General features: G+C 41.3%; 1 protein-coding gene and 1 long non-coding RNA gene across 7 annotated transcripts in view; one reads left to right on the top strand and one right to left on the bottom strand.

Annotated features, from left to right (window-relative positions):
* The window catches only part of DOCK9 (dedicator of cytokinesis 9), a 283,314-nt gene that overhangs the window by 152,749 nt on the left and 107,817 nt on the right, over positions 1-22,748 (top strand). For all 6 annotated transcript variants that reach the window (XM_028112025.2, XM_028112023.2, XM_028112024.2 and 3 more), the window contains exons 6-9: positions 620-715; positions 1,691-1,825; positions 7,088-7,262; positions 8,222-8,289. In XM_028112025.2, coding sequence (XP_027967826.1) covers positions 620-715; positions 1,691-1,825; positions 7,088-7,262; positions 8,222-8,289 — 474 coding nt within the window. The remainder of the gene's footprint in view (positions 1-619; positions 716-1,690; positions 1,826-7,087; positions 7,263-8,221; positions 8,290-22,748) is intronic.
* Positions 11,169-12,643, bottom strand: LOC114215824 (uncharacterized). Its single transcript, XR_003610643.2, has 2 exons — positions 12,533-12,643; positions 11,169-11,829 (listed from the first exon to the last, which is right to left on the bottom strand). It is a non-coding gene; the product is annotated as an uncharacterized LOC114215824 (long non-coding RNA).

Genomic DNA, 22,748 nt, shown 5'->3' with positions numbered 1-22,748 from the left:
TGTCGCTACACCGGAGCCCACAGCTGGAGTCAGAACCTGCTCCAGTGAGTTTTCTTTGTTTTTCTAGCCGGGTCCCTGCACTTTCCTGACTCCCCTCCTACCGCTATCTCTGTGCCTTCTTGTCTGTCTGTCCTTCCGTGCTGTGGCCCCATCCATTTCTTTCATCCCTCCTTTCTCTGTTGCCTCCTGTTTCCTTCCTTTCTTCATTCACCTTCCCCTGAACTGAGCCTCTGGGAAGTTTTCCAGGAATTTGCTTTCGTCCTCCAGTTATAGGGGAGTATAATTTGAAAACATTTTTCATGAAACCAGGCGAGACCTTACAACCTGAGCGGTCAAGTATGGTATGTACTTTCTGTGGCTCATTAAACACTTAAAATAAAAATTTGGACTGGAGCTAGCTTTGCTTTTTAATGGGCTAGAGCTTTTCCAGGAACTTAGGCTTCTCCGTCTCTTTTACTGGCAAGCGGACTCTAAAGTGACTTGTGGCAGATGGTGACTCCAGGGAAGGGGCAGGATGGGGCAGCCTGGCACCAATGGAATGATTTTCCCTGTGACCAAACTCACAGCAAGTAAGATTAGTAGTAGCAGGTGCTCGATTGTGGTTTGCCTTCTCTCCTAGGATGCTGCCTCCCTCGGTTCTCAGAAGGGCGGGATCACCAAGCACGGGTGGCTGTACAAAGGCAACATGAACAGTGCGATAAGCGTGACCATGAGGGTAAGGTGGCCCATCTCCCTGTATTCCCCTCTCATTAAACCCTTTCTGCTATAGGTCTTGGGAATAATGCCCAAAATGAATGGGTATGCTGTTCTTCCTGACAAAAGTGACACTGTCTGGTTAGTAAGATGCCTCCCTGGTGATAGACCCCCGTTGGTACTGTCCCACTTCCACCCACTTTCCCTGCTTCACCCTCCGACCACTAGCATGACAACACTGTCATTGGGCTGCTGTGAAGGTGCAGTTGCCGATTTGGGCTTTCTTCCCTGGATCCCCTGCCAGAGTGGCACCTCCAAGCACATCACCCAGGGGCTAAATCTAAGCACTTTGGGGAGGTCTACTGTGACAAAGTCAAGAAAGGCAAAACTTGAGAACCAAAGGGAAAACTGTTAGATTGGAAGGGGGTTGCAAAGAGAAGAGCAAAACTAGCATTAAGAAGCCATTCAGGAGAGAAGGAGGACCCGAGAAAGACCAGGACCAGTAATGAAGAGGAGAGAAATAATGGAAGGGAGGTAGGACGGACGGGGAGATAAAAAAGAGTCCAAGGGAAATGCTGACCGTCATAATCCTGAGGCTGGAAAATCATTCAGTGTCATGAGGCAGAGAAAAGTTCCTGTTCTGTGTGAGCGAGAAACCCTGGGGATTTGAGAAAGTTTCCATCCTTCTGTACTGCATCCCAAATTGGAACTCATTGCGCTGCTTTTGGGTGGTTATGTAAAAATATCAAATTCTGTGGGTGAGAAAAATGACCCATGCATGTTAAGTGAACCACCGCCTCAGAATTTAAATGCTCTGAAATTATTAAAATGTGGTGGAGAGTCTTAACTCACCATTACCTGGGGCGTTGGCCAGAATTGGGTTTGTTTTGGAAAGAATAGAAGTGGTTTTTACATATGTATGCAGCTGTGAGTTATCGACAGACATTGTGACTCTCTTCATTTTGAAATAATAGCTGTGTGTGTATTCTTCTCTCAGTCATTTAAAAGACGGTTTTTCCACCTGCTTCAACTTGGTGACGGATCCTACAATTTGAATTTTTATAAAGATGAAAAGATCTCCAAAGAACCCAAAGGATCGATATTTCTGGATTCCTGTATGGGCGTGGTTCAGGTAAAGATGAATAGAGTTCTATTGTCGAGTTTTCTTATCTGTTAAGAGTGCCATCTGGAATGAGCAGATTTAAGCAAACACTTCCAAAAGTGGCAGTATTGGGGGTGGAAATAGAATGGCTGATTGTCAGGTGAGTAAAGCCTTGTTTTTCATCATGATGGAAGCTGGCCCATGAAGCCGGCAGAGTTCTGTTGTAGTAGGCCTAGTGCCCTGGCATGCGAGTTCCTGTGTCTAAGATAATGGCTCAGCCGCTTTACAGCTGTGTAACCTTGGATAGGCTGTTAACAAAAGTTTCTTCATATGCAAAATGTGCATAATGATCATGTTTCCTTAATAGGGTACATTGAGAGGACTAGGTGAATTAATTTGGAAATATCCAGAACAGTTCTTAGCCTCTCACTACGATCATAGTACCAATATAGCAGGGTAGTCAAAAGACTGGGTTTCAGATCCAGACTGAGTTCAAATCCCTGCTCTACCACTTACCAGCTGTGTAACCTTGGAGACATCATTGATCCTCTGTGCCTCAGTTTCCTCATTTGTTAAATTGGGATAATTGTCAAATATGGTTACTGAGAGGATTAATTAATGTATGTGAAGAGCTTAGAACTGTGCTGGCCCATGGTAAGAATTCAGCCAGTATTGGATATTTTGGTATCATATGCTATTGCAGTTGTATAGTTATTTTTTTTTTTAAGATTTTATTTATTTAAGAGAGAGAGAGAGAGAGAGTGAGCAGGAGTGGGGGAAGGGCAGAGGGAGAGGGAGAAGCAGGCTCCCTGATGCAGGACTTGATCCCAGGACCCTGGGATCATGACCTGAGCTGAAGGCAGACACTTAACCAACTGAGCCACCCAGGCGCCCCAATTGTAGAGTCATTCTTAAAAATTATTTTTATCATGCATAATGTACTCATATTATAACGTACTTATATATAAAAAAAATCAGACCGTACAGATAAACTGGAGGTCCCTCTTCGATCCCCATCTCTCCCTCCCTTCCCCAGAGAGCTGCTGTTACCAGTTTGATGTAGGTTCTTCCATACCTTCACAGAATTGTCTTTGAAAGCAAGTTGCCAGTTTTCCAATCTGCCCATCCATCCACCCACTCCCCTGCCACTTTCCAGGAAGATCTAAGGCAGTAACATACAAGGATCCATAAAACACAGGATCGCGTGAATTTAAAGTGAGTTTGAAAGCAGGAAGGTGAACAAGGAGTTTGGGTAGGGAGGAGATGAAGAGGAATTAGCTAAGAAAAAAGCAAAGGTGTTAAAGACCCCTGCTGTGGGTGGGTAGCAAGCTGGGCTCTATGCTTTCTAGCTGGGAGACCCATTCAGCAGGACAGTGCACACGGATGCAAACAATCCAATTAGTCAGAAGCTGTCCGAGTCATCTCAGAATGAAAATCATTCAGGCATTTCTCATGGGGGCCCTCATACAGAGGGCACTGTGCGCTTAATGAACAATCTCCTTGACAACTCCTCACGATAGATGCAGCCACCATTATCAGAGAATTCTTCCTAAAAATGACTCAGTGTTGGCTGATGACATTGGCCTGAAGCTCGGTTCTATAAGAAAGGTTATTTTGTGGGGCCAGTGTGATTGAGGCTGGAGACACAGCTGTCTGGTTTGACTTTCAGGTGTGTGTACTTGTTTATATACTCACATGGGTAAAATTAAATTGCATCTTTATCCCAGTAATACATTCATCTGGGTCAGTCAAACAGTGCAGAAAGGTAACATTGCATGCACGTTCCTGCTTACAACACCTCCGCCTCACCCACTCCTCACTCCCCTGAAATGATTACTTTCAACTTTTTTCACTCTTCTTTCTGGGGATGTGCCTCCATAATGCTGGATAAGGCATGTCTGCTGCTTTTTATTCATCAGTTATATGATGGAAGCTGGGATTTTAGCTCCTGCAGCCCTCCCTCCTGCTCTAACCTAGACTAATTGCTTTCTTGGCCTCTGGATAGCCATCATTCTGAAAACTCTTTGCCTTCCTTCCTGCCTTGGATTCCCTGTTTCCAAGATCCTGTGTCTTCTTCAATCTTGCTTTACTTTCTTGTTTTGGAAGAGCACATCCTCCAAGTAGCTCCCTGAGAAATCATGTCTGAGTGGTTAATTTCTTGAGCATTAACTTACCTGCAAATATTTTTGGTTTTGCATTCATATTTGATTGATAGTTTGGCTGTGTGTAGAAATCCAAGGTGAAATTTACCTTAGAATTTGAAGACACTCCGTTTTCTTCTGGATGCTCATGTTATTTTGGGGGTCTGATGTTATTCTTATTCCCTGTTCTTCTCCATCTTCTCTTTACCTCTAGTGACCTGAAATTTAGGTTAGTTTGCCTTCATTTTGATTTTTTTGGTAAACTTTTTTTTGTTAAGGCATAACATACAAATAGAAAATGTACACGTAATGAATGCGTGACTCCCACTGCTTCTAAATTTGGATCTCTTGTCTTACGTGCTGCGAACTCTGGGAGAGCTCTCATTCTGGAAACTGTGTCCTGTATTTTGTAGCCACCTTGGTCTTCTTGAACTCTGGTCAGTCTCATTAACTCAGGGAGACTGCAGGACTCTGTCCGGGTTCCCCTTCCTGGGCCACAACCCGGATACCACCTCCAGCAGAACACTGAGGTGCTGCTAGGGCTCACCTCATTTATTTCCCGTCCATCAGGGTCCCAGGCCTGCCCTACCTGTTGTCAAATACCTGAAAACAGTTGTTTCATCAGTTTTGTTCCATTTTCCAGTAGTCACGATGGGAGAGTAAATCCAGACTCTGTTACTTCATCAGGCCAGCAATAGAAGTTGGGGGTCCAGGCTCAGATGTCTGCAGGAGCCAAGCAGGAAAATTAAGTAAAAGAAGAGGCCTGAGTGTAGACTAAGAGGGAATGGTGAGAACTATGACAAACAGGAGCACAAATAGTCCTGTCTCATGGGGCCAGCGCCTCTCAGCTGTGGCTGATGCTGCTGGACAGAACTACCAGCTCAAGGTAGTTCCGGATGATCTGGTTTTTTTTTTCCCCCCAAGAAATGCAGAAATACAATTTTTTACTTAAATCTTGGTGTTTTTAATTATTGGAAACCAATTTAAAAACAAAAAACCCAAAACACTACGCAGGATATCCCCCCCTCGAAATGATGGAATACACGAAAGTATATTTGGGCCATAGATCAAGACGATAGGACCAAATACCATTCACTGAAAATTATCTTTGCATCAACAGCTAATTGGCCCACTGGGTGACTCTTGGCCAGGAACTCCACCTCAGCTGAAAGCAGCCATGGTAGAAACCAGATTGTATCAAAATAGTTTATTCACAGTGTAAAATAGGCAGTATCAGAGTGAATTGTCAACGACAGTGAATTAATTAACTTCTTGCATGGGATTTCCAAGTAGGAATTTCATTTGTATTCCTGAGTTGAGAGACCTTTTAAGTTACTTTTCAGTTAAATCTTCTGTTACTGACTTTTAAAAGAAGTTTAAAGCAAAACTAAAGAGTTTGGTCACCTGTATCACAGTGTTTAGGTGATTTTTGCATCCAGCTCAGTCTCTGCAGTGGCCTTCATAACCTTAGCTTCTGACTTCAGGGGACATCTCTTCTTCCTATTCTTTTTGTCCATGTGGCCGATGTTTTTTAGCATTTAATGAATTGTAACCAAGGCTTCAAAAATGTTAAATAATTTGTTTTTACCAGATTTGTTTGTAAGCTAAGTGCCAACAGTTGTGTGTGTGTGGGTGTGTGTGTGTGTGTGTGTTTTAAAATTGTTTCTGGACATTGTAACAAAAAAAAAAGTAGTTGATTAATGCTATGGGTTCAAAGAAATGCATAAACTGGAATTTTTAAATAGACCTGAGGGAAATCCAGTGTAGAATCTTAAGGCCTAAAAGCATTTTCGGACCTTGAAGTTGATTACACTTATTTTCAGATCAGGATGCTGAGGCTGAGAAAGAAAAACAATGCAGAACCAAGGCCTAATGTCTCCCCGACTTTTAACTTGTTATTTTCACAGTTGTGAGTGGGACAGAAAACACATTTCATAGCCAGCCTTTTGATTCCTGTCTGATTCTTGCCCTGCGGTGAAGGGAGGTGCCTACAGCGGGCAGTCTGTGCATGGGAGTTTGTTGGCCTTGCCTGGTGTGGCATCATCCTGTGTGTGTCTGAGAAACACGCTTCAAGGAACACAGATACCTTGGGGGTGGGGGGATCAGCCCGTCCCTGCCACCTATGCTGAGGAGCCCTGGGGGACTGCTGCTAACCAGCTAGCATCTAGTGGGCCAGGGCTACTCTGCCCCCTACAGGTTGTCCTCAGTTTGTGCATGCAAGGGATCTAATGCTACAGTGCTTAGAGCCAAACTTCTAGTTCTGTCCCTTGGTGGTGGCGGGGGGGGGGGGGAATTTTGCTCCCCAGGGGGGGTTTGTTACTATTTGGAGACATGTTTTGATCTTTACCCCTGGGGTTATGCTCCTGGCAGTAGTGGGTAAGGTCAGGGATGCTGCTAAACATTCTGCAGTGCATACGACAGCTCCCACAACTATTGGTCCCGAACATCAGTAGTGCCAAGGTTGAGAAACCCTGATCTAGGGCACATTCATCCTCCATCATTTAATGCATGTGGCTACTGTTTCTGTACTTGGAGCTGGATATTCTTTCATAAGTATAAAAACTGGAGGCACGAGGGAAGGCTGTAGACATGGTGTCGAAATACCTTTGAGGACTCAAAAACGATGGGAAAGTTCCAGAAAAGGAAGTCAAATATATTGATAGATAATGGTTTGGGTTTTTTTTTTTTTTATGGTTTGCTTTTTAAAATGTGACACCATACACTACTTCATTAAAATAAAAAAAGAAGGAGCTGGAGGAGTTGAAAATTTTCAGTGAAATTTCATGCATCAGTAAATGTTTTTTCAAGAGCCTATTGTGTGCCAGGCAGTGTTCTAGAAATACAGATGTGGCACTGAACAAAAGAAATCTCTGCCCTAAGGAGCTCTCCTTCCATTTGAGGAGACAGAAGACAAACGAGATAAATATGTAAAATGCATAATGTGTCAAATGAGAAAATAAAATTATGGAGACAGTAAAAGCAGGGAAGGTAGATAGTGATGGGGGTTTGCAGGGAAGGGGCTTGCATTTTTAAATAGCTTGCCCCAAATGTCAATGAGGGCGCACCCCATCAGCAAATAATAAAGAGAAAAAAATTTAAGGCCATTCCAGTTCTCTTAAAATGTATCTCTTTTACTCCTTTTCAATTTCAGAACAACAAAGTCAGGCGGTTTGCTTTTGAACTCAAGATGCAAGACAAAAGCAGTTACCTTTTGGCGGCAGACAGTGAAGCAGAAATGGAAGAGTGGATCACGATCCTAAATAAGATTCTCCAGCTCAACTTTGAAGCTGCAATGCAAGAAAAGCGAAATGGAGACTCTCATGAAGGTAAGTAGATCCAGCTTTCTGCAGGTACATGCACTTTGTTGGTGTCTTTAATTTTGTCAGAGGGCATGGAAAGTGGATGTATTGCACAGGTACATGAGCAGTGGGACAGATGTGAGCTCTCTACAGCAGAGCTTGTCAGCAGAGGTTTTATCACATTGGAATTTACTACCCTGACAACATTTTTATCAGGAAATCATGTAATAGGAAGAACCACAGCTTTGGGGGCAGAAAGGAAGACCGGAGTTCAGATCTCAGCAATACCATTTCTTAGCTCTGAGACCTTGGGCAAGCTACTTCCATATTCTGAGCCTTAGTTTAGCCATCTGTGAAATGGGAATGAAATGGAACTTTCAGGTTGATGGGAGGATTTAATAAGATTGTGTATCTTGAGTACCTGGCATATAGTCAGCACGTAAAATACTAAGTATAGTTATTACTATTATCATTAATCTTAGCCTTTAGAATTTTAAAGACGAAATTAAGATAGGCAGACTCCTCATTAATTTGGTGGGAAAAATTTGGCTATGTTTTTGACAATTCATGTTTTATTTCAAGGCCTTAGACACATGTTTTATTTCAAGGCCTTAGACACATGATTCTCAACCCTGGCTGTACCTTAGATGTTCCTAGGAACTTTTAAAAAAATTCTGATTCACTTGGCCTGGGGTGGGACCTGGCAGGCCTGACGTTTAGTGGATCTGATGGATGTGACCATGTGGGCTGGTGCTCATAACTAATATTGGTTCTTTTTAGACAGTGTTCATGGTATATCAGTTATTAAATGTTTGACCCTCAACACTGGGCATCAGTATTTTTTTAAAAAGCTCTGAGGTGTTTTTAATGGGCGTCTAGAGTTGAAAACCACTGCGTTCAAGGGTACAAAAGAGAAATGGCCTTCCTGATTTAAATAAAATACATTCAATTACAAGTGACTCAGGTAATCTGTTTTGCCATTTCAGATGATGAGCAAAGCAAATTGGAAGGTTCTGGTTCCGGTTTAGACAGCTACCTGCCTGAACTTGCCAAGGTAATATCATCCTAAGTCTTGTGCTTTTTGTAGAATGGTATTGAAATATTTCTCATTTCCTGCATCTGCCGGGGATAGAATCTATTGAAATGATTAACAGTTACATTGTAGTAAATTGTTAAAAAGATGTTGTGGTTAGTAAATTGTTAAAAAGATGTTGTGGTTACACTTCTATTTTCTGACCTGAATATGAGGTGAGGTTAAATACTGACCTGAGTCAAATTTTAGTCTGTTTTCCAGAAAGTGCCTTATAAATTATTCTCTTTTTATTATTCCTTGTTCCTGCCCCTCCATAATATTTAATACCAAATCACGGGTATCAAAGAAATAACAAAAATGCAAAGATAAAGGTTCCCAGGTTTTGTTTTGTTTTTTAAAGATTTTATTTATTTATTTTAGAGAGAGGAAGAGTGGGGGGAGGGGCAGAGGGAGAGGATCTCAAGCAGACTCTGCACTGAGCAAGGAGCCTGACGCTGAGCTTGACCCCACGACCCTGAGATCATGATGTGAGCTGAAACTAAGAGTCAGACGCTTAACTAACTGAGCCACCCCGATGCCCCAAGGATTCCCATGTTAACATGGTACTTACTATATTCACACATACACTCCCCTTTTTCAAGTCAATAGACACACTTCCAAAGAGGGTGGTGTGTGGCAGTCTTTCCACTAACCCAAAGAGGGGTTGCCTGAGTTTTATAGATTGCGCCTGGGTCACTCTGAGTGGGGAAAAAAAAAAAAGTTACATCTGTTTTTAATAATTTTGAGGAACGTAAAAGTTACTGAAAAGCACAAAGAAGTTAAAAACAACCGTCCGTATTCCCACGACCCAGGTTCAGCGCTGTTACTCTATTGTCTTTTTAGTTCCCATATTTTTTAAAGAACTAAAACATCAGTTGTGGTTGAAGTTCTTTTTAAACACCATCCTTCCTCTGCTGCCTTCCTCCCCCGCAACCTCAACTGCTGACAGTCACTATTATGAGTTTTCTGGGATTACTTCCATTTTATCCCTAAATCTTTACCAATGTACCTATCATAATGATATATATGGTTGTGTTTTATATGTTTAAAAATGTTATATAAATGCTAACATATTACTCTATACTTGCTTTTTAATTCAGCCTTGTGTTTGAGATCCATCCAAGCTGGTATATAGATCTAGTTCATCCCTTTTATTGCACCATGTAAGCATTTTATTTTAGCTGTTTTGTTATTTCCAATTTTTTCTATTACAGACAATGCTACAGTGAATATCCCTGTATTTGTCTACTTGTATGCATCTATGAATGATTCTCTCTTAAGTGAGAGAAATATCTTTGTTTTCTCTGACCATTTATATTCTTGCTCTGTTATTGCCATTCTATTCTTTTTCTTTGTGAATACAATGTAACAGAGACCCTACACACCCACATCTTAAACACTGTAATAGAAAACATGGTTTATCTATATACGATTATAAAATCAAGTAGCATTCAGCATTGACCTTTACTTTAAGACAACATGGCTGTTCTAAAATATAAAATCTCCCTCCCTGGCTAGGACTTGAGAGTATTGTTTTTCTTTAAGACTTGACTGTTACCACAATATCTTTGTAGCCACCTGCCTATTAAAGCTAATTTTAGTGCCACCATTGTAACCTCCTCCTGAGCGGGGAAGGGTTTTGGCTTGTTTGTGTTTTTGTACTGTGAATTTCTGTGTATCATATTTTGCACTGAGATTTGCTTTTTTGTTTCTGGGTGTTTGGGGGCTCCTAATTTCTCAAAGCAAAGTGTTTGAACTTGTTTTATTTAGGAAGCAGCTAACATAGGCAGTGCAGTCCAGGATTCAAAAAGTAACTGCCTACACTTACTGGATGAACACAGTGGATACCGAAGAGAAGACTTGTAGTATTTGAATCTAATGTTAATTGATTAAAAATCTATACTTTTTTTTTCCCCATGAAGACATACAGGAATTGTGCCCTCCTTTCTTCTCTCGCTGCCTTCCTGGGCCTGGCCGGCATAATAATTCAGTATTTCTCAATCCTAGGACGTAGGAAAGTTTTTAAAGTATATATGAGATAACATATATAGAGAAATTTTATATATATATATTTTTATATACATTTTATATATAAGTATATACAATAGCTCTAAATACACTATCCATATAGTGTATTTAGAGCTATTTTCAAACTCTGCATAACCAAGTTAGCGGAATTGGTTGTTTAAATCAGTTTAATTGGTTTCAGCCCCCATTTCTTACTGTTTATTTTGTTTTGTTTTACTTTTTATTTTTTATTGAAATAGAACTTACATGGAGCACTAATTGTATAGCTCAGTGGATTTCACATTTGTGCACCTGCATAACCACCACCCAGACCAACACATAGAGCATTTCTAGCACCTCAGCCAACTGTCTTGTACTCCGCTCCCAGCTGCTACCCCATTGCTTTTATCTCTATCACTGTAGATTAGTTGTGACTGTTCTAGGCCTTCTTATTAGTAGAATTATACAGTATGTGCCAGGCTTCCTTAGCTCAACATTATGTGCCCCAGATATATTTTTAAAATATACACGGAATAGAACTGAATTTAGAATATTAACTACGCTGCCCCTTAATAATGACAGATATTATTTAAAAAAATTTTTTTATTAAGTAATCTCTTTGCCCAACGTGGGGCTTGAACTCACGACCCCAAGATCAAGAGTTGCATGCTCTAGCAGCTGAGCCAGCCAGGTAGCCCAATGACAGATACAATTTTTAAAAGTGTGCATATGTGGTATGTGTATATGTATTGGGTTGTGATATAAATGTATTTCTTACTGTGGTCGTGGTCAAAGCCCCAAAAAGGAAGCGTTATAAGGCTTCACTGTTGTTATTTTTACCCCTAGCTCTTAAGTGTTTTAAAAATATTTTTATTTAAGAAGGTAGGAAAAGGGCAGCAAGCAATTTTTCAAAGGGAGAAAGCAAAAGAATAAAGAGAATGAGGGTGTGCCGTCACACAGTCCACATGCTGCTGTCCCACTCGGGATGCTTGTGTGGGCCTGCTCAGCGGTGTTGGGGGGCAGGTGGTGGAGCCCCAGCCTGACTGTGCCGGGCTCTCAGCCCTTCACGACGCAGGGCCCCCAGCACAAGGGCGATTGTAGCCTAGTTTATAACCCTCTCCGGTGTTTCAGGGTGGGGACCGTTTGTGCCTGCTAAGGAAGCAGGGCTTTGACTAATAACTGGTCCTCTTGATCTTAGGAGGAATGGTTCCAGAGATGCAGAATCTGCAGTTGACATGGCGGGGAGGGGAGGGGAAGGAGAGCCTGTGTGCACACCTGTGCAAGAGAAGGGAGTTTAATCAGGGGATGAAGAGGCACAGAGGTCAGCACCAGGGATGGAGGGGTAAGGAAGGGTCCAGTGGGAGATGAGGCCACAGTTGAAATAAGTTGCAGAGAAAGGACTGGAGCAGGGGAGGCAGGCAGGGGGCATTGGCCGTGTGAGTTAATGGCGGGGTCCTCTCTGCTCAGCTCCTCTTTCTGCTTCGTTCATCCTGTTGTCGTGGCTTTTGTCTTCCACTGTGACCGAGACAGAACAAACAGGATATGAGTGACAGGAAGTTGTTTTAGTACAAAAATAACTGATGTCTCGCTTTGGAATATAATGGAGGGGGCTTTCACAATATGGCAAGGGCGATACGGGCTTAGGTTTTCAGAATATGTTGTATATTCTTGGCCCTTATGTTGCTTGTACAGTTAGTACTGAACATCTTTATTGTTTTCTTATTGAGGACACACTGTGTTTACCCTGAAGCCTGTTCTTTTCCTCCTGTTCTCTAATATGGAACCGAATATATGTTTGTTGTAAATGTAACAGCATTTGTAGAGCACATAGTCTTACCGACAGTTTTATTAAATACACAAACTATAAAGTTAGTTAATTGGTTTCTTCCCTATAAAGTCAAGGGGTAAAATAATCAGGTTGTAAACCCAATTGCTATTTATTTAGTAATTTCTTTCTGTGGTTAAGTTTATCTTAGGCGTCATTGGCACATATGTATCACCTCCTTGTGTAAGGATAGTATGAAGAAAACCCTCATGCTCGCCCCGTATATTTTCCTTCACAGCTGTTCTCTTTTGTGCTATTTTGGTACTCAAAGAACAGCAACTCACCTTACCTTGACCTCCCCATGTGGCTCTGAAAGAAAGGCATTGTTTCCTGTTAACGTGAAATTGCTCATGTTCAGTTACCTGATAATTTCTTTTTAGCGAGCGAACTTACCTTTCGAGGTCAGTCTTCCATGGTTGAACACAAGATATGGAGTACTAGGTCTCAAACTTTATAGTCTCCCTGAGGTTGCGTGAGGGTCAGGCAGCTGGACAGTTTCACAGATATCTTTTCTGACTTTTTTAAGCCAAGTCTGTAATAGATGCTTCCTTCCCTGTATCCTAATCCAGAAAACTATGTCATTGTATTATGACACAAAGGAATTGGCTGGCATTGTGCTTGTGAAGTCAACAGGCATTCCATCTTTTGGGCCTCCTTATTCTTTTTTTTTTTCTTTAAAATTTTTTAAAAAGATTGATTGATTTAGAGAAAGGGAGAAAGTGCGAATGGGGGGCAGGGACAGAGGGAGAGCATCTTCAAGCAGACTCTGCGCTAAGCATGCAGCCCGACACCGGGCTCCATCTGACAACCCTGAGACCATGACTTGAGCTGAAAGTAAGAGTCGGATGCTTAACTGACTGAGCCACCCAAGCGCCCCGGGCCTCCTTATTCTATATGCTTTATTATTGCTTTGTGACGCAGAGGAAGAGATAATGGCCCTGGGGAGTTAAATATCTTGGAAGTAGTAGAAACCGATCATGACAGCTCTTTTAAGTATACCTTCTGGCCTCAAAGGAATTTGCTAAGGCTTCTTGTTCCAACCCATTCTGTTTAAATGAGCCAACAGTTAACACAATGTTTTTCTGATAACTCATCCTCAAAATAAGATGCTGCTGGCCATGGTCATTGGATTTTAATTGTTCTGCTTGCTCAGAGATAAATTTAAGACGCAGAAGTATGCCAGCCTATGGCAGTCCTTCTGGAAAGCCCTTGAATAAATGGTCCATAATTGCTTCTTCTTTTTTTTAAGATTTTATTTATGTATGTATTTGAGAGAGAGAGAGTGTGTGTGAGTGGGGGCAGGGAGTAGAGGGGGAGGGACAAGCAGACTCCTGAGTATGGAGTCCGACAAAGGGCTCGATCTCACAACCCTGAGATCGTGACCTGAGCTGAAATCAAGAGTTGGATGCTTAACCAACTAAGCCATCCAGGTGCCCCCATAACTGCTTCTTAGGCAAGGAAGAAAAGATTGTTGGGGTGGGTTGTTAGTGGTTAAACTTAGGGTTCACAGGAGTGAGGGGAATAGCCTTTCTTTTATATGAGTTATGAGTCATTCTCTTTGACTTCTGAGCAAGTATCAATTTTCATAGAAAATGGCTCTGTCATTGTCCATTTTCTTCATGTTTTCCTTTCTCCTGAACCCAAAGTAATTAGATGGGTTGTGGGCAGGACAGCAGCAACAGGGTTTGGGGAAAAGCCAGTCCAGTTCTTCCTACCTCCACAACATTGGACTGACCACAGATTATTTTAAGACCAGAGCTGGTTTCTGTCACTCCAAGAAGCGCTGAACAGTGTAGACCGTGGGATGATGGTTTTTTACGGCTATATTTTGTGGGCCCTTAGATTGTGAAAGTACTCATTAAAGGAATTTATTTTATTGTCTTTACTAAAATTTAAGTAAAAATAAATGTGTTTGCTTTGATAAGTAAAAAGATCCAAAGGTGTATAGAGTTAATCTTTTCCCTTCATGCTCCATCCCCACATCCCTGAGAGCACCAGTGTTATTATTAACTTGTTGTAATTCCTCTTGCATCAGACTGATTGCTCATGGAAACACAGACACATATAGAGTTTTTAGTTTTTTTAAAAAATATGCTCATGGTATATACATTACTCTGAAACTTGTTTTATCGCTTAAAAATATCTTGTAGAGATGTTCCTCTGGGGCCATAAAGGTCTAGTTTACTCATTTTTCATAGCTATTAATATTCTAAATGTGGATATTGTGCACTTTACTTACCACCTTCATATTCATGAACATTTTGGGTTATTTTCCTTTTTTAGCTGCTATAAACAGTGCATAATAAACAACATGACAATTTTTTAACAATTTTATTGATTTATTTGAGAGAGAGAGCATGAGCAGGGGGAGGGGTTTGGGGAGAGGAACAAGCAGATTCCTCACTGGGCAGGGAGCCCAATGCAGGGCTTCATCGCAGGACCCTGAGATCATGACCTGAGCTAAAGTCAGACACTTAAGCGACTGAGCCACCCAGGCACCCCACAACATGAGATATTTATAAGCTTAAATACTTGTGTTCTTATTTCAATAGGGATGTTCCTCAAAGTGGGACCTCTGGGTCAGATGTTATTGTGTTTTTAATGCTTTAAATATTGCCAGGTTGCTTCCCAAAAGGTTGTAACAGCTCACATTCCCATTTTTCTATGTCCTCACCAGGGGAGTGAAAATGGTATTTAACTGCTTTCATTTGTGTTTTGCTGCTTAGTAGTGAGATTTTCTGATTTTCATATATTTGGGTTTCTTCCTCTCTAACTTGCCTGGTTCATATTCTTTACCTATTTTTTTTCCTTGTCTAATAGTTGAAGAGTCTGGGCTCTGAAGCCAGACAGCCTTAGTTAGAAGTCAGGCTTCCATTTATTTTTTATTTTTTTTTCAGTATCATTTTTTTAAAATTTTATTTTATTGTGTTATGTTAATCACCATACCTATTACATCATTAGTTTTTGATGTAGTGTTCCATGATTCATTGTTTGCATATAACACCCAGTGCTCCATTCAGTATGTGCCCTCTTTAATACCCATCACCAGGCTAACCCATCCCCCCAACCCCCTCTCCTCTAGAACCCTCAGTTTGTTTCTCAGAGTCCATAGTCTCTCATGGTTCTCTCCCCCTCTGATTTCCCCCCCTTCATTTTCCCCTTCCTACTATCTTTTTCTTTTTTTTGTTAGCATATAATGTATTATTTGTTTCAGAGGTACAGATCTGTGATTCATCAGTCTTACACAATTCACAGCGCTGACCATAGCACATACCCTCCCCAATGCCTATCCACCCAGCCACCACATCCCTCCCATCCCCCACCACTCCAGCAACACTCAAGTTTGTTTCCTGAGATTAAGAATTCCTCCTATCAGTGAGATCATATGATACATGTCTTTCTCTGATTGACTTATTTCTCTTAGCGTAATACCCTCTAGTTCCATCCACGTCGTTGCAGATGGCAAGATTTCATTTTTGTTTTTGATGGCTGCATAATATTCCATGGTGTGTGTGTGTGTGTGTGTGTGTGTGTGTGTGTGTGTGTGTGTGTGTATACATACACCATATCTTCTTTATCCATTCATCTGTTGATGGACATCTTGGCTCTTTCCACAGTTTGGCTATTGGGACATTGCTGCTATAAACTTTGGGGTGCACGTACCCCTTTGGATCACTATGTTTGTTAGTTTTTTTTTTTTTTTTTTTTTTATTGGATCACTAGATTTGTATCTTTGGGGTAAATACCCAGTAGTGCAGTTGCTGGGTCGTATGGTAGCTCTATTTTCAACTTCTTGAGGAACCTCCATACTGTTTTCCAGAGTGGCTGCACCACCTTGGTGCATTCCCACCAGCAGTGTAGGAGGGGTCCCCTTTCTCTGCATCCTCACCAACATCTCTTATTTCCTGACTTGTTAATTTCAGCCATTCTGACTGGTGTGGGGGGTATTTCACTGAGGTTTTGATTTGGATTTCCCTGATGCCGAGTGATGGTGAGCACTGTTGTGTCTCATGTGTCTGTTGGCCATTTGGATGTCTTCTTTGGAAAAATGTCTGTTCATGTCTTCTGCCCATTTCTTGATTGGATCATTTGTTTTTTGGGTGTTGAGTTTGATAAGTTCTTTATAGATTTTGGATACTAACCCTTTCTCTGATATGTCATTTGCAAATATCTTCTCCCATTCTGCCAGTTGTCTTTTGGTTTTGTTCACTGTTTCCTTTGCTGTGCAAAAGCTTTTTATCTTGATGAAGTCCCAAGAGTTCATTTTTGCCCTTGCTTCCCTTGCCTTTGGCGATGTTTCTAGGAAGAAGTTGCTGAGGCTGAGGTTGAAGAGGTTGCTGCCTGTGTTCTCCTCAAGGATTTTGATGGACTCCTGTCTCACATTTAGGTCTTTCATCCGTTTTGTGTCTATTTTTGTGTGTGGTGTAAGGAAATGGTCTAGTTTCATTCTTCTGCATGTGGCTGTCCAATTTTCCCAACACCATTTGTTGAAGAGACTTTTTTCCATTAGACATTCTTTCCTGCTTCATCGAAGATTAGTTGACCATAGAGTTGAGGGGCCATTTCTAGGCTCTCTATTCTGTTCCATTGATCTATGCGTCTGTTTTTTGTGCCAGTACCATACTGTCTTGACGATTACAACTTTGTAATAGAGCTTGAAGTCCGGAATTGTGATGCCACCAGCTTTGCTTTTCTTTTTCAACATTCCTCTGGCCATTCGGGGTCTCTTCTGGTTCCATACATATTTTAGGATTATTTGTTCCATTTCTTTGAAAAAAGTGGATGGTATTTTGATAGGGATTGCATTAAATGTGTAGATTGATCTAGGTAGCATTGACATCTTCACAACATTTGTTCTTCCAATCCATGAGAATGGAACGTTTTTCCATTTCTTTGTGTCTTCCTCAATTTCTTTCACGAGTATTTTATAGTTTTCTGAGTACAGATTCTTTGCCTCTTTGGTTAAATTTATTCCTAGGTATCTTATGGTTTTGGGTGCAATTGTAAATGGGATCGACTCCTTAATTTCTCTTTCTTCTGTCTTATTGTTGGTATATAGAAATGCAACTGATTTCTGTGCATTGATTTCATATCCTGCTACTTTACTGAATTCTTGTATGAGTTCTAGCAGTTTTGGGGTGGAGTGTTTTAGGTTGTCCACATACAGTATCATATCATCTGCAAAGAGTGAGAGTTTGACTTCTTTGCTGATTCAGATGCCTTTTATTTCTTTTTGTTGTCTGATTGCTGTGGCTAGGACTTCTAGTACTATGTTGAATAGCAGTGGTGATAGTGGACATCCCTGCCGTGTTCCTGACCTTAGGGGGTAAGCTCTCAGTTTTTCCCCACTGAGAATGATATTCGCTGTGGGTTTTTCATAGATGGCTTTTATGATGTTGAGGTACGTACCCTCTATCCATACACTGTGAAGAGTTTTAATCAAGAAAGGATGCTGTACTTTGTCAAATGCTTTTTCTGCATCTATTGAGAGGATCATACAGTTCTTGTTCTTTCTTTTATTAATGTATTGTATCACATTGATTGATTTGTGGGTGTTGAACCAAACTTGCAGCCCAGGAATAAGTCCCACTTTGTTGTGGTGAATAATCTTTTTAACGTACTGTTGGATCCTATTGGCTGGTATTTTGGTGAGAATTTTTGCATCCATGTTCATTGGGGATATTGGTCTGTAATTCTCCTTTTTGATGGGGTCTTTGTCTGGTTTTGGGATCAAGGTAATGCTGGCCTGATAAAATGAGTTTGGAAGTCTTCCTTCCATTTCTATTTTTTGGAACAGTTTCAGAAGAATGGGTATTAATTCTTTAAATGTTTGGTAGAATTCCCCTGGGAAGCCATCTGGCCCTGGGCTTTTGTTTGTTGGGAGATTTTTGATGACTGCTTCAATTTCCTTAGTGGTTATGGGTCTGTTCAGGTTTTCTATTTCTTCCTGGTTCAGTTTTGTTGGTTGATACATCTCTAGGAATGCATCCATTTCTTCCAGATTATCTAATTGGCTGGCATATAGTTGCTCATAATATGTTCTTATAATTGTTTGTATTTCTTTGGTGTTGGTTGTGATCTCTCCTCTTTCATTCATGATTTTATTTATTTAGGTCATTTCTGTTTTCTTTTTGATAAGTCTGGCTAGGGGTTTATCAATCTTATTAATTTCAAAGAACCGGCTCCTAGTTTCGTTGATCTGTTCTACTGTTCTTTTGTTTCTATTTCGTTGATTTCTGCTCTAATCTTTATTATTTCTCTTCTCCTGCTGGGTTTAGGCTTTATTTGCTGTTCTTTCTCCAGCTCCTTTAGGTGTAGGGTTAGGTTGTGTATTTGAGACCTTTCTTGTTTCTTGAGAAAGGCTTGTATATATACTTTCCTCTTAGGACTGCCTTTGCTGCATTCCAAAGATTTTGACAGTTGTGTTTTCATTTTCATTTGTTTCCATGAATTTTTTAAGTTCTTCTTTAATTTCCTGGTTGACCTGTTCATTCTTTAGTAGGATGCTCGTTAGCCTCCATGTATTTGAGTTCTTTCTGACTTTCCTCTTGTGATTGAGTTCTAGTTTCAAAGCACTGTGGTCTGAAAATATGCAGGGAATGGTCCCAGTCTTTTGGTACTGGTTGAGAACTGATTTGTGACCTAGGATGTGATCTATTCTGGAGAATGTTCCATGGGCACTAGAGAAGAATGTGTATTCTGTTGCTTTGGGATGGAATGTTCTGAATATATCTGTGAAGTCCTTTTGGTCCAGTGTGTCATTTAAAGTCTTTATTTCCTTGTTGATCTTTTGCTTAGATGATCTGTCCATTTCAGTGATTGAGGTGTTAAAGTCCCCTACTATTATTGTATTGCTGTCAATGTCTTTCTTTGCTTTTATTATTAATTGGCTTATATAATTGGCTGCTCCCATGTTAGGGGCATAGATATTTACAATTGTTAGATCTTCTTGTTGGATAGACGCTTTAAGTATGATACAGTGTCCTTCCTCATCTCTTCTCTTATTATAGTCTTTGGTTTAGAATCTAATTTGTCTGATATAAGGATTGCCATCCCAGCTTTCTTTTGATGTCCATTAGCATCGTAAATGGTTTTCCACCCCCTCACTTTCAATCTGGAGGTGTCTTTGCCTCTAAAATGAGTCTCTTGCAGACAGCATATCGATGGGTCTTGTTTTTTTATCCAGTCTGATACCCTGTGTCTTTTGATTGGGGCATTTAGCCCATTTACCTTCGGGGTAACTATTGAAAGATAAAATTTAGTGCCATTGTATTGCCCGTAAGGTGACTGTTACTGTATATTGTCTCTGTTCCTTTCTGGTTGATGTCACTTTTAGGCTCTCTCTTTGCTTAGAGGACCCCTTTCAATATTTCTTGTAGGGCTGGTTTATGTTTGCAAATTCTTTTAATTTTTGTTTGTCCTGGAAGCTCTTTATCTCTCCTTCTATTTTCAGTGACAGTCTAGCTGGATATAGTATTCTTGGCTGCCTATTTTTTTCATTTAATGCTCTGAATATATCATGCCAGTCCTTTCTGGCCTGCCAGGTCTCTGTGGACAGATCTGTTTCCAGTCTAATGTTTCTACCATTGTAGGTTACAGATCTCTTGTCCCGAGCTGCTTTCAGGATTTTCTCTTTGTCTCTTAGACTTGTGAGTTTTACTATTAGATGTCGGGGTGTTGACCTATTTTTATTGATTTTGAGAGGGGTTCTCTGTGCCTCCTGGATTTTGATGCCTGTTTCCTTCCCCAAATTAGGTAAGTGCACTGCTTTAACTTGCTCCAGTATACCTTCTGCCACTCTCTCTCTTTCTTCTTCTGGGATCCGAATTATTCCATTGTTTCATCTTATGGTATCACTTATCTCTTGAATTTTGCCCTCGTGATCCAATAGTTATCTCTCTTCTCCTCAGTTTCTTTATTCTCCATCATTTGGTCTTCTATATCACTAATTCTCTTCTGCCTCCTTTATCCTAGCAGTTAGAGCCTCCATTTTTGATTGCACCTCATGAATAGCCTTTTTGATTTCAACTTGGTTAGATTTTAGTTCTTTTATTTCTCCAGAAAGTGTTTCTCTAGTATCTTCTATGCTTTTTTCAAGCCCAGCTTGTATCTATATAATTGTCATTCTGAACTCTAATTCCGACATCTTAACTAATGTCCGTATTGATTAGGTCCCTGGCAGTCGGTACTGCCTCTTGTTCTTTTTTTCTGAGGTGAGTTTTTCCATCTTGTCATTTTGTCCAGAGGAGAATAGATGAATGAGAGAACAAAATGCTAACAGGGTAACAATGACCCCAGAAAAATATACACTAAACAAATCAGAAGAGACCTGAAACCGGGGGAAAAGAAAGGGACAGAAAGAAAAAAGAAAAAGAAAAAAAAAGAATATGATCAAATATGATCAGGCTGTTGAATAGATCAGTGCCACACATTAGATTTTGGGTGTATTTTGGTCTGTTAGAAGAAACTGCCTCCCCAAAATTTTAAAGAAAGAAAAACTTATATATGTACAAAAATAAGGGTAAATATGATGAAGGGATGGAATATGACTGTAAAGATGGAAATTATAAAAGATTTTATAAAAGGAATTGATAAGAAGTTGGCTGAAAAAAGAAAGAGAAATTAAAAAAAAAGAGAGAATGTGATCAAGCAGGAGACTAAAACAAAGCCATACAGTAGAGATTTAGGGTATATTTTGGTCTCTTAGAAGAAACTATCTCAAAATTTTAAAGAGAGGACAACTATATATATATACACACACACACACACACACACACACACACACACACACACAAAATAAGGTTAACTACAATGAAGGGATAGACTATAACTCTAAAAATGAAAATTAAAAAATTTAAAAAAAGATTTGATGTTGGTTTAAAAAGGGCAAAAGAAAAAAAGAAAAAGGGAAAAAGAAAAAGAAAAAAAAGAAAAAAAGAAAATTAAAATTAAAAAAATTAGCTTTGCAAGACTAAAGAATCCTGGGGGAAGAAAGCCATGAATTCTATGTGCAGTATTCCCCTAGTGCTGGCGTTCTGCCATTCTCATTGACTGGTCAACTTGGTCTTGGCTGGCAGTTCTTGCTGATCTTCTGGGGGAGGGGTCTGTTGCCATGGTTTCCAGATGTCTTTGTGGGAGGCGGAATTGCCCCGCCCTTGCTGGGGGTTGGGCTAAGGAATCTGCTCAGGTTTGCTCTCAGGAGCTTTTTGTTACCTGCAAGCTTTCCGTAAGCTTCGGAGGGTGAGAGTGAAAATGGTGGCCTCCCAATCTCCGCCCGGAGGAGCCGAGAACTCGGGGCCCCGCTCCTCAGTGCGCCCGCAGAGAAAAGCAGTCACTCCCGTCTCCCCGGTCTCCGGCTGCACTCCGTGCTCACCCGGCCTGTGACCACGTGTTTCTATTTCTGGCACCCGACCCCGTGTGGAGTCTCCAAACCCAGCAGATCCCTGCAGTGTGCTCCCACGCTGCTCCTCCTGGGGGAGGAAGGGGAGTCTCCCCGGATCTGCCGCTTGTTGGGTCCCTGCTGGAGGAGCAGTGGCCCGACTGGGCCGCGGATCACAGTTTATGGCCACCCCGAGCTGAGAGCCCGCGCCTCGGCTCCGTCTCTGCAGCCGGCTTCCCGGCTCCGATACCTGGGAGCTCTGCCGCACTCAGACACCCCCAGTCTTTCTGTGACCCCGAGGTTCCTGAGATCACACTGTCCCGCGAGGGTTCCACCCCCGCTTAGCCACTGGAGCGACGTCCCTCCGCGGAGCCGACTTCTAAAAGTTCCGATGTTATGCTCTGCAGCTCTATCACTTGCCAGAAGCAGCCGGGGGAGGCCCCCTCCCCCGCCATCTATCCTCCCAAATATCGCCTCCGATTCACTCCTCCCCACGTCCTACCTTCCAGAAAGTGGTCGGTTTTCTGTTCAGAGAGTTGTTGCTATTCTTTTCTTCAATCTCCTGTTGAATTCATAGATGTTCAGAATGGTTTGATCCCTATCTAGCTGAATTCCTGGGGCCAGACGAAATTTAGTTCTCTTCCTCCTCCTCCATCTTGCTCCTCCCCCCTTCCCAGGCTTCCATTTAAATGTGTTGAGTTCTAGGGGCGCCTGGGTGGCTCAGTTGGTTAAGCAGCTGCCTTCAGCTCAGGTCATGATCCTGGAGTCCCTGGATCGAGTCCCGCATCGGGCTCCCTGCTCGGCGGGGAGTCTGCTTCTCCCTCTGACCCTCCCCCATCTCATGTGCTTTCTCTCTCTCTCTCAAATAAAATAAATAAAAAAAAATCTTTAAAAAAAATAAATGTGTTGAGTTCTTGAGCAAAGTATTTATCTCTTGTGCCTCAGTGTCTCCTTTTTTAAACAAGGATCATACTAGGACCTGCCTCCTAAGGTTGTACAAGTTTTAAATGTGTACTTAGGATACTATTTAGCATAGAGATGTTGGGTATTGTCCATAAATATTTGCTTTTATCATTGTGACGCTTCCTGGTATCTATTATTCCCTGGCTCTGGGGCAAAGCCGTGCCCTTCCTAAGCCACATTTTCTTTCTGCCTAGGTTTTACTTGGTAATTCCTTCAAACACTGTTTATCAGGTGTCCCTTCTGTTTAATGCATTGATTGTAAGCCTT

This window comes from Eumetopias jubatus, unplaced genomic scaffold (genome assembly GCF_037043125.1).
Source record: "Eumetopias jubatus isolate StellerSeaLion01/CBP00866 unplaced genomic scaffold, mEumJub1_p1.0 scaffold_3, whole genome shotgun sequence".
NCBI classification, from domain to species: Eukaryota; Metazoa; Chordata; class Mammalia; order Carnivora; family Otariidae; genus Eumetopias; species Eumetopias jubatus.
This window is presented reverse-complemented; position numbering and strand designations above follow the sequence as displayed.